At 46.5% G+C, this 12757-nt stretch overlaps 1 protein-coding gene across 3 annotated transcripts in view; it reads right to left on the reverse strand.

Moving 5' to 3' along the window:
- IDE (insulin degrading enzyme) overlaps nt 1-12757 on the reverse strand; it is a 754741-nt gene that overhangs the window by 152356 nt on the left and 589628 nt on the right. For all 3 annotated transcript variants that reach the window (XM_069239810.1, XM_069239807.1, XM_069239808.1), the window contains one exon: nt 7274-7385. In XM_069239810.1, coding sequence (XP_069095911.1) covers nt 7274-7385 — 112 coding nt within the window. The remainder of the gene's footprint in view (nt 1-7273; nt 7386-12757) is intronic.

Raw genomic sequence — 12757 nt, forward strand, 5'->3', positions numbered from 1 at the left:
CTCCAAAGCTTTTACTTTAGGTTCTAGAATGGAAGATATCCTTTGTGCGGCTGACTGGTCTAATGATTCTATGTTTAAAATATTTTATTACAAACCTATTGTCCATGCCTCTTCTTTGGTTGTTGATGAGTTTTGAACCAGTATAACCAGAGCCTCCGGTCCAGACATAGAATAGAAACATTTCTAGCTTTGCAACAAGAATTTTAGATTCTATTAGGGACACAGGGGCGAGGATTATTCCACCCGTTGGGACAGGTAAATAAACAATTTGAGTTTAATTGTGTGTCATTGATGATTGTATCCTTTGTTTATGTCAATAAGGGTTAAGATGGGATTCATTCTTTCTTTTATTTCAGAAACGGAATCAAAGCAAGCGTGAAGTTTCCCTGGTCGGCTGTTGCCCGTTTCTAGGCTCTGGAATCGATTGGTCTTCCGTTCTACTCTTCATTGGAGTGAAGGTTCTTTACTTGGAAGCTCCCTGTTGGGTGTCTTTATGTTTTCTTCATTGAGGAATTTGCATTTGCAAAGAAAGAGGCAGGCAAGATGGTGCCTTTCTATTTTGTAGGCTATAATAGACTACCATTAGTGGGTTAAGGAAGAGGCGTGGTTCAAAGCCTCATGGGTTAAGTAGTATGTTTACTGTTAGACCTCGGCATCCTTGTCCTAGTCTCCCCTGTTTTTTTCCCTCTGCTTCCTAGGTTGTGACGGTGTGCAGGACTTTGTTTTTGCTGGTATTTGGTACTCTACGCACTTTACCACTGCTGACCAGTGCTAAAGGGCAAGTGCTGTCTGTAAAAACAGTATTTGTAATTGGCTTTTCTTTGACCTGCATATTTGATTTACTAGTAAGTCCCTAGTAAAGTGCTCTAGAGGTGCCCAGGGCCTGTAAATCAAATGCTACTAGTGGTCCTGCAGCATCTGCCACTGCAGTGTCTGTGTGTGCAGTTTTGCACTTCCAATTCGACCTGACAAATGTACCCACTTGCCAGGCCCAAACTGTCCCTTTTTGTATATGGAAGGCACCACTAAGGTAGGCCCTAGGTAGCCCCATGAGCACAGTGCAGTATACGGTAAAGGCAGGACATGTACACTTATGTGTTTTACATGTCCTAACAGTAAATACTGACAAATTCGTTTTTCACTATTGCAAGGTCTATCTCTCTCACAGGATAACAGTTAAGTATCTTTCAAGTGCCGTTTCCCATTGGGAGCAGATTGAGATATGGAGTTTGGGGTTTCTCAACTCACAATTCAAAAATACATCTTTTAGTTAAGTTGATTTTTAGATTGCCAGTTTGAAAATGCCACTTTTGGAAAGTGGGTATTTTCTTGCTTAAACCATTCTGTGCCTCTGTCTGCTTGTATATTCCACATCTAGGCCAGACGGACAGTTGGGCTGGTGTGGATTCCCTCTAGACAGTGACACAAAGGGAGCTGGGGTGTAGCCTGCATATCCTGATGAGTCGCTAGGGCTAAAGCAGGGGGTGGGCAGGGGGAGCTGACACACCTGAATGGGCTGTGCCTGTCCCCACACAATCCAGCGTCCAATGCCCTGGTGTCTGGGGCCAGGCCTGGGCAAGGCAGGATCTTGTCAACAACAGAGACTTTCCTTTTAAGTTTTCCTTACTTCAAAAGGCAGAAAGGAGTTTAAGTAGTGTACCCAAACCCCCAGACTTTTAGAACACTTCCGGATCAAGAGAAACCTCTGCCAAGGAGAAGAGCTGGAGGAGGAGTACATTGCTGGGTGGGCTTTGCTGGGCTGGCCTGCAGTTGCTGCTTCTGCCCTAGAGGGGGCAAAGGCTGGACTTTGCAGTGTATTCTGCTTGTGAAGTTTCTCCAAAGGCTTGGACTGAGTGTGCCCCATGTTCTGAAGCCTCAGGGCCATCAAAGACGTCCTCTGCCAGCATCTTGACTCTCTTGCTGAGATTCCAACCCTGCTATGTAGTGTCTAATCCACTCCCTGGACCCTTGAAAGAAGAAGCTGGTGAAAAGCCAAGAAAAACCAAGTGCACAGACTTCGGACGGCACTCAGACTGATGCTGTTGGAGTGCAACGACCCTGACCGATCCCGCAGACCTGACGCTGCCGCAGCCTCGCTGAAGCCCACGACTCTGTTAGTTCCGAAGTGCTGTATCAGCGATGTCTGTGACACCAGACTCTGCCATGGTACTTGCAGCAACGTGGCATGACCGTGACCCCATGAGGCCCCCCCCCCAATGCATCTTAACTGTTGGACATCGACCCCGCTGGAAGTGTAAGGAACTGACGCTTACCACCAACACGCCTCAACTCCACTGCTCCACAGCAAGGACACGACATCTCGCACTGATGACTTTGCTCCTCAGCCCCAGAACAGACACCGCACCGGAGCCAGCGATGCCTCGATCCCTGACTCAGTGCACTGGGTTGTTTCCTCATTTTCCCAAGGTACTGTACTAGGGGGTCCATGCAACTCTGACTGGTGCCATTGGCGTCAGATTGTTGGGAAAGCCTCCGGCAGGGTGCCGTAATATCACCAAATTGAAGCATTTGTGTTGTTAAGCACTATGTTGAAATTTTATCTTTAAAAATTCATAACTTTGCTTGTGTATGTTTGTCCTTTTGGTCTGGTTTTACTCAGATAAATATTGGCTATTTCTACAAACTGTCGTTGAGTATTTTTGTGGTGTTTTCACTGTGTTACTGTGTGTGACTATACAAATACTTTACACATTGCCTTTGAGATAAGCCTTACTGCGTGTGCCAAGCTACCAAGGGAGTGAGCAGGGGTTATCCTTATCTCCCTTAACCTGACTAGAGTGAGGGTCCCTGCTTGGACAGAGTGCAAACAGACTGCCAACCACAGACCCCATTTCTAACAACTGTTTTTACTGTTTTTTTCATTGAATGCTCTGTGTTGAGTAGTAAAGATTGAGAATCCTAATCTTCGCCTCCGAGTCACCCTTTTCAATGATACCTCTGTGCTGAGAATCAGTGCTCAGGAGGCTGGGATATGCCCTAGAACAATGATTCAGTGAAAGCAAAACAACTCCTTTGGCTGGTTTTACTCTCACTGCAACTATGTCAGCACACCCTTTGCACCGATCATCACTGCAGTAGGAAAGGGAAAAAAAACAGAAACAGCCTGCTTAAAAAGTACTTCCTCAGCAGTCTGATTTGGCCGACAGCAGCACTAGAAAGGTAGTGTGATAAAAGCCATTGGTGGACAGCTGTACTTAAAAGGTTAAGATCACTGCACAGCTTTGGTCAAGATACTCCCTTATTTCTCTTCATCTCGACCTAGGGATTAATTTAGTAACCAAATCGCATTGTGTCCCATTCTATATTGGTTGTGGGTTCATGGGAATCCGCACGCTGAGGGTTACAGCAAGGTTATGCTTGAGGTTGCTGCGCTTCAAAGCACTTACAGAAAGCTGTAGTTTCGGTATGTGCCATCTAGACTAAGGGTAACGTGTTTGGGGGATCTTTGAGGTGACAGTACTAGAGCTAAATCCTACTCCATAAAGTCACTGAAGGAGGAATACTGGCATAATACATATAGGAAGCTCTTTTATTCAGTAGAGCATGGGCCCATGACAGCTTGCTACCTTAATTATAAATATAATTTGGGATGCAAACATCATATTGACAAGGTTTATCCAAAAGCGTGTCACACTTTATCTTAAATTCTGGTTGGGTACATTAATTACTTGATAATATTTGTTTAAGTGTTTTCCAATAGCGTGTCGGAATGACCAGTGCGAATGCACTTTTGGTGGCAGAGGCAATATCTACCATTTTATTATTTTCAACTCCAAAACAAATGTCTTTTCACACAAGGTGGCTGGTGCTTATTTTTAAGGATTACGTAGTAAAACATTGTACTGCTGATTTAGCCCTGTGTTATACGAATGAAATTAATTTTGAGAGCCGTGACTTCCTTACATGTGGGCTACATGGAGAACTATAAATTTGAGCTAGGTATTTGTATGTGAATTGTATTATAAATTGTACTGGATAAATGTAACACTGAACTCCTTTTATGATTTCATTGTTATTAATGGGATATTAGCACTTATATGATTACGTGTATATTTGAATGTTGTTATGGCTTTAGCTGATAGCAACAAAGCAGTCTGTTCTCAAAAAATTGTAATCATAGTGGATAAGATTTTATTATTAATATTGTTACTGGAGAAAGTAACAAAAGATCCTTTCAAAATGTTTAAGACTTCAAATGGGTTAAAAAACATACCAGATATTTTGTGGCACTGCATGTAGAGACCCAGCACCCACTGGCCTCATTTTTCTTAACAGATTTTTTAAAAAAGTCTGTCACAATATGGTGGGTGCCACTGAATCCCATATGTAAGGAAATGCCTCCTTGGCATGGTTCCCCCTGACTTTTTGCCTTTTGCTGATGCCATTTATGATTGAAAGTGTGCTGGGACCCTGTTAACCAGGCCCCAGCACCAGTGTTCTTTCCCTAAACTGTACCTTTGTTCCCGCAATTGACACAGCCTTGGCACCCAGATAAGTCCCTTGTAAATGGTACCCCTGGTACCAAGGGCCCTGATGCCAGGGAAGGTCTCTTAGGGCTTCAGCATGTCTTATGCCACTCTGGGGACCCCTCACTCAGCACATGCACACTGCCTCACAGCTGGGTGTGCTGGTGGGGAGAAAATGACTAAGTCGACATGGCACTCCCCTTCGAGTGCCATGCCAACCTCACACTGCCTGTGGCATAGGTAAGTCACCCCTCTTGCAGACCTTACAGTCCTAAGGCAGGGTGCACTATGCCCCTACAGTGTTTAAGCAAAACCTTAGACATTGTAAGTGCAGGGTAGCCATAAAGAGTATATGGTAAGGGAGTTTGTCAAACACGAACTCCACAGTTCCATAATGGCTACACTGAAATCTGGGAAGTTTGGTATCAAATTTCTCAGCACAATAAATGCACACTGATGCCAGTGTGGGATGTATTGTAAAGTACACCTAGGGGGCACCTTAGATATGCCCCCTGAATACCAGTCTGACTCATAGTGCTAGGCTGACCAGTTTCTGCCAGTCTGCCACAACCAGATGAGTTACTGGCCACATGGGGAGAGTGCCTTTGTCAATCTGTGGCCAGGAACCAAGCCTGTACTGGGTGGAGGTGCTTCGCACCCACCCCTGCAGGAACTGTAACACCTGATGGTGAGCCTCAAAGGCTCACCCCTTTTGTTACAGCACCCCAGGGCATCCCAGCTAGTCGAGATGCCCACCCCTCTGGCCACTGCCCCAACCTTTGGTAGCAAGGCTGGAGGAGATAATGAGAAAAAAAGGAGGAGTCACCCACCACTCAGGACAGGACCTAAAGTGCCTTGTGGCCTAGGTGACCCCTGCCTTTAAAAATCCTCCATCTTGAGATTGGAGGATTCCCCCAACAGGATTAGGGATGTGCCACCCTCCCCACAGGGCTATTGGCTACTGTCCTCCTGACCTAAACACATCCCTAAATGTAGTATTTAGGCGCACCCCAGAACCCAGTAAATCAGATTTCTCCAACCTGAAACAAGAAGAAGAACTCTTGACCTGAAAGCCCTGCAGAGACAACTCCTTTGGCCCAGCCCTACCAGCCTGTCTCCTCACTCGATGAAAACTGCAACAGCGACACATCTGACAGGGACCAAAGACCTCTGAAGCCTCAGAGGAATGCCCTGAAACCGAAGGACCAAGAAACTTCTGAGAACAGCGGCACTGTTCACCCACAGCAACATTTTTGCAACGAAGAAGCAACTTTTAAAGAACTCACTCTACCTGCCAGAAGCGTGAGACTTCACCCTCTGCACCCAACGCCCCCAGCTTGAGCTCCAGAGAACCAACACTACAGGGAGGATTCCCAGGCGACTGCGACCTCGTGAGTAACCCGAGACGACCCCCATGGACCCTCACAGTGACGCATGCAGAGAGTATCAAGAGGCTCCCCCGGACCGCGACTGCCTGTAACAAGGAACACAACGCCAGGACCAAGCACTGCACCCGCAGCCCCCAGGACCAGAAGGAACCGAACTTCAGTGCACAAGTGACCACCAGGCGACCCTCTGCCTAGTTCAGTCGGTGGCTGGCCCGAGAAGCCCCCCTGTGCCCTGCCTGCACTGCTAGAGTGACCCCTGGGTCCCTCCATTGATTCTAAAACAAAACCCGACGCCTGCCTTGCACACTGCATCCGGCCACCCCTGTGCCACTGAGGGTGTGTTTTGTGTGCCTACTTGTGTCCCCCCCACCCCAGTGCTCTACAAAACCCCCCTGGTCTTCCCTCCGAAGACGCAGGTACTTACCTGTTAGACTGGAACCGGAGCACCCCTGTTCTCCATAGGCGCCTATGTGTTTTGGGCCCCTCTTTGACCTCTGCACCTGACAGGCCCTGTGCCGCTGGTGTGGTAACTTTGGGGTTGCCATGAACCCCCAACAGTGGGCTGCCTATGCCCAGGAACTTGAACTTGTAAGTACTTTACTTACCTGACAAACTAACCATTACTTACCTCCCCCAGGAACTGTTGATTTTTGCACTGTGTCCACTTTTAAAATAGCTTATTGCTATTTTAACTAAAACTGTCGATGTTATTGCTCTAATTCAAAGTTCCTAACTTACCTGTGTGGAGTACCTTGCATTTGATATGTTTGCTTCAAATCTTGACTCTTGTGGTTCTAAAATAAATTAAGAAAATATATTTTTCTATATAAAAACTATTGGCCTGGAGTTAAGTCTTTGAGTGTGTGTTCCTCATTTATTGCCTGTGTGTGTAACAAATGCTTAACACTACCCTCTGATAAGCCTACTGCTCAACCACACTACAACAAAATAGAGCATTAGAATTATCTAATTGTGCCACTATCTTACCTCTAAGGGGAACCCCTTGGACTCTGTGCACACTATCTCTCACTTTGAGATAGTATATACAGAGCCAACTTCCTACACCATAAGTTCATTTTTTAATAAAATTTTGTGACCACCCTCTTACTCTGCCTACAAACCTCAACTTGGCCCTCATAGACACCTTTGCTGATTCCATCCTTGCTTAGCACTCTGACAATGGTACAAGACAACGTCGGAGGCCCCAAAAGAAACAAATGCTTAAAATATGCTTTCCTCAAAACTAATGTGGCTTTTGTATTTCAGGTGTGAGCTTGTCTAACCCTACTCAACCATGAACAGTTCAATAGTAAAATTAGTAGTCAAGTACTACCGGAGTAAGAGGTCTATTATAATTCAGGGCGTCCAGTAAACAGCCTATAATATGATTTTACTCACGGTCAGGTAACTGAACTTCTCTGTATCTGACAAGTTGGCTTGGAAGAAGAGGCTTCGTGTGAGCATGCTCAATAAGTGTATCTTCTACCATTTGCATAATTCCTAGTGCAGCCTGTAACACACAAGGGGAAGAATACAATTTTTTTATTTTTATTAAAATAAACATGTTACAGTCAGCAGTTAAACTCACAGAGGGACATAATAAAAGAGCACTGTTTGTGACCCTTACCTCCATTGTGTGTGGACAATGGGGTCATTCAGACCATGACTGCCACAAAAGGGTCAAAGAGCACTTCTGTCCATTATTGCACTTTTTCCCTTTAGCACTTCAATGCTAAATTTGTTTGTTTCATGTTTTGCTTTTGCTTAACCAATTACAGCAAACCTTTAGCTGGTGTCACGAGGGCCAACAATACAATGGAAAAAGGGTATGAATGGGCACAAGATCCATTTGCATAGATTCTTCGCAGATTATTTTTTGGAACTCAATTGTATATCAGTTGTAAAAAGGACATGATAATGACAAGTAACAACGGGTTTCCAGTGTTGGTATCATCCACAGATGAAACTCCTTGAATCAATCTCTTTTGTTAAGATGGAAGTCCCCAGTAATCCTATGCACAAAAGTAAAGAATATTAACATGACTGAAGGCAAACAGGCAACTGGGTTCACTTCTTGTTCTCCAACCAGTAAGGCGAATATGCCCAACGCTCCATTCATGTTAAAGATCACCAAAGTTTAGACTCCGCAGCAGAAAGAGAGCATGAGAAGGAATGGAGCATACAAAGTTACTGTGAATGACATCCTGTGGAACGGTCTGTCACTCTCACAACAAAGGAAAACTGGCATATGACAATATGCACTGTAGATAGGAATTAGTTTTGAGTTTTTTTTCTTCAATTAGGCGTGTCCTCTCCCTGGGAGACTAAAAGAAACAAATGATCTGAGACCCTAACATTCAGGGAGTGGAGGGAACACCCATCTATTACAGTAGGGTTTGTAAAAGAAAGAATGTAGTATGATAGCTTCAACAAGGTGAAAGTCTGAAAGAACTTTTGGGCACAAAATACAACCCTATTCTTAAAGTGGACAAATACTTCCCAGATTGTGAATGTGTTGACTTCTCCCATGCGCCTGGAGGACATCAGGTTTAACAATGTAGCAGTTGACATAACAGGAAAGTTATATCAGTCCTGTAAATGGACTCAAAAGGAAGGTCCATCAGTTGTGTCACTAGTGTATTCCGTTGCCATGGTGTAAGGAAATGCCTCCTTGGCATAGTTACCCCCTGACCTTTTGCCTTTGCTGATGCTAAGTTTTTATAACTAGGCCCCAGCACCAGTGTTCTTTCCCTAAACTGTACCTTTGTCTCCAAAATTGGCACAACCCTAGCACCCAGGTAAGTCCCTTGTAACTGGTACCCCTGGTACCAAGGGCCCTGATGCCAGGGAAGGTCTATAAGGGCTGCAGCATGTCTTATGCCACCCTGGGGACCCCTCACTCAGCACATGCACACTGCCTCACAGCTTGTGTGTGCTGGTGGGGAGAAAGACTGAGTCGACATGGCACTCACCTCAGAGTGCCATGCCAACCTCACACTGCCTGTGGCATAGGTAAGTCACCCGTCTAGCAGGCCTCACAGCTTTAAGGCAGGGTGCACTATACTACAGATGAGGGCATTTGTGCATGAGCACTATGCCCCTGCAGTGTCTAAGTAAAACCTTAGACATTATAAGTGCAGGGTAGCCATAAGAGTATATGGTCTAGGAGTTTGTCAAACACAAACTACACAGTTCCATAATGGCTAAGCTGAAATCTGGGAAGTTTGGTATCCAAACTGATGCCAGTGTAGAATTTATTGTAACATGCACCCAGAGGGCATCTCAGAGATGCCCCCTAAATACCAACCCGACTTCTAGTGTGGGGCTGACCAGTTTCTGCCAGCCTGCCACAACCAGACAAGTTGCTGGCCACATGGGGAGAGTGCCTTTGTCACTCTGTGGCCAAGAAGAAAGCCTGTACTGGGTGGAGGTGCTTCACACCTCCCCCTGCAGGAACTGTAACACCTGGCGGTGAGCCTCAAAGGCTTACCCCCTTTGTTACAGTGCCGCAGGGCATCCCAGCTAGTGGAGATGCCCACCCCTCCGGCCACTGCCTCCACTTTTGGCGGCAAGGCTGGAGGAGATAATTAGGAAAACAAGGAGGAGTCACCCACCAGTCAGGACAGCCCCTAAGGTGCCCTGAGCTGAGGTGACCCCTGCCTTTAGAAATCCACCATCCTAGTTTTGGAGTATTTCCCCAATAGGATTAGGGATGTGCCCCACTCCCCACAGGGAGGAGGCACAAATGGGGTTAGCCATCCTCCAGGACAGTAACCATTGGCTACGGCCCTCCCAGACCTAGACACACCCGTATATTTAGTATTTAGGGGCACCCCAGAACCCAGGAAATCAGATTCCTGCAACCTGAACTACAAAGGAGGACTGCTGACCTACAAGCCTGCAGAGACGACGGATGACAACTGCTTTGGCCCCAGCCCTACCGGCCTCTCTCCTTAGTCGAAAACCTGCAGCCAGCTACGCATTCAACAGGGACCAGCGACCTCTTAAGCCGCAGAGGACTGCCCTTACCCCCAGGACCAAAAAACTCCCATGAGCAGAGGCTCTGCTCAACAACCTGCAACAAACTTGCAACTTTTCTTCAATTTCAAAGACCTCACTCCTCCCGCCAGAAGCGTGAGACTTGCACTCTGCACCCGACGCCCCCGGCTCGATATCCAGAGAACCAACACCACAGGGAGGACTCCCCGGTGACTGCGACCCCATGAGTAGCCAGAGACAACCCCCATGGACCCCCACAGTGACGCATGCAGAGAGTATCCAGAGGCTCCCCCTGACCGCAACTGCCTGTAACAAGGAACCCGATGCCTGGACCAAGCACTGCACCCGCAGCCCACAGGACCAGAAGGAACCGAACTTCAGTGCAGGAGTGACCCCCAGGCGAACCACTGCCTAGCCCAGGTGGTGGCTGGCCCGAGAAGCCCCTATGTACCTTGCCTGCACCGCTAGAATGACACCCGGGCCCCTCCATTGAACCCAATACAAAACCCGATGCCTGCTTTGCACACTGCACCCGGCACCCCTGTGCCGCTGAGGGTGTGTTTTGTGTGCCTACTTGTGTGACCCCCCCTCCCCCAGTGCTCTACAAAAACCCCCTGGTCTGCCCCCCGAGGACGCAGGTACCTACCTTCTGGCAGACTGGAACCGGAGCACCCCTGTTCTCCATAGGCGCCTATGTGTTTTGGGCACCTCTTTGACCTCTGCACCTGACCGGCCCGGAGCTGCTGGTGTGGTAACTTTGGGGTTGCCCTGAACCCCCAACGGTGGGCTGCCTATGCCCAGGAACTGAGACTTGTAAATGTCTTACTTACCTCACAATATAACCATTTACTTACCTCCCCCAGGAACTGTTGTTTTTTGCACTTTTAAAATAAGCTTATTGCCATTTTAACAAAAACTGCATGTTATTGCTCTAATTCAAAGTTCCTAACTTACCCGTGTGGAGTACCTTGCATTTTATGTATTTACTTCAAATCTTGAACTTGTGGTTCTAAAAATAAATTAAGAAAATATATTTTTCAATATAAAAACCTATTGGCCTGGAGTAAGTCTTTGAGTGTGTGTTCCTCATTTATTGCCTGTGTGTATACAACAAATGCTTAACACTACCCTCTGATAAGCCTACTGCTCGACCACACTACCACAAAATAGAGCATTAGAATTATCTAATTTTGCCACTATCTTATCTTTAAGGGGAACCCTTGGACTCTGTGCACACTATTTCCTACTTTGAAATAGTATATACAGAGCCAACTTCCTACACATGGCACAAATGGGTGTACAGGGAGTAGTGTCCTAAATGCCTCAGTCACAAATTCATTCACTATGCTTTGCAACAGAAGTAAGAATGTAGATGTTATATGTTGAAATCTTGAAGGCCAAATGGTAAACTCTTATCAAGCTACATTTGAAGCTGAATTTGTGACATGTAGGAGGTAAAGATGCAGGTGGTGAATTCCTTTCTGGAAGCCTCACATGCACAAGTACCTATCATTATCTTTGTAGGTCTTTTTGAGAAAACTCAAGACTGGTTAAGACCTTCACTGCTTTCCAGTGAAATACACAATGGACAAAGTGAGAAAACAGTGTGAACAAGAACTTGCTTTGCTTGGCTGTTTAGAAGGGCTGGGTAGCTCTTGAGGGCAGTTTGTGCTTTGCAAGACAGACACAGAAGCTCCCTATACCAGTATCACCTGGGTCAGGCGTGTGCTGTGTGAATAAGCATACTTTCTATTGGCCTTGCTGATCAACTTGGGATCAGAGGAAAGAGAGAAAATGGGGTAGGCTCACTTTCTGCAATGGTTTATCAAAACCCTTACCCTCTTGACTCTGGCTGCCAGTGTCTGCTGAAAAACCACCAGCTTGTCTTATTACTTTTTGTGGCAAACATGGCTAGGTAACCTATGTAGCTAGAAAGGATCTAATTCCCACTTGTGGTAGTCTCCCTTTAATTAACTCAGGGTATGTGACAAATTGTTGTTTACCCATGGGAGATGTTCCGCTGAAAGGCTGACGTAACTGGCCACTTTGGAGTGTCTACGTTTGCCCATGTCCTGGTGATTGATGAAGAAAATGGTTGCTCTATTGTCTGTTTTCACCACGGTGGCAATGTCCCAAATGTACAAGTTACTTACCTTCGGTAACAATATATCTGGTAGAGACATTTCTAGTTGCAGATTCCTTACCTTTGGATTTCTGCAGGCGTCAGTCTGGATCCGGAGATTTTTCTTCAAGCATACCATATGCGCACCGTCAGGTGGCGTTTGTCGACTCCATGGGTGTCACGGTCACTGTGATGACATTGCGGTCGTATATAGGCACAACCCCGTGCACTGACGTCAGTTTCTTTCCACAACGTTCCATGTCAGTAGCGCAGAGTGATGCGCCAAAACTAGGGCCATTAAAGGGAAGCTCCTGTCCCTAGAAATCAGTTTGCAGTGCGGGAGGATGGGCGGGTCGGTAAGGAACCTGCAACTAGAACATGTCTCTACCAGATATACTGTTACCGAAGTTAAGTAACTTGTATATCTGATAGAGACTTCGAGTTGCAGATTCCTTACTTTTGAATAGATACCCAAGCAATACCATCCCCGGTGTTGGGCTGTGAACCAAGATCACACCAGAAAGTCCTGCTGGACCGAACGGCCAAAGTAGCCGTCCCTGCGGACCTTGCTGTCTAGGTAGTAGTGACTGGTAAAGTGTGCAGAGATGCCCACGTTGTTGCCTGACAGATGTCCAGGACTGGAACGCCCGTGCTAGTGTTGTGGTAGCAGTAGTATCTCTGGTGGAGTGCGCACGCAAGCCTTCAGGAGGTTGCTTCTTAGCCAGAGCGTAGCACATTTTGATGCATCAGAGCACCCATCC

The sequence above is a fragment of the Pleurodeles waltl genome, chromosome 6 (genome assembly GCF_031143425.1).
Source record: "Pleurodeles waltl isolate 20211129_DDA chromosome 6, aPleWal1.hap1.20221129, whole genome shotgun sequence".
NCBI classification, from domain to species: Eukaryota; Metazoa; Chordata; class Amphibia; order Caudata; family Salamandridae; genus Pleurodeles; species Pleurodeles waltl.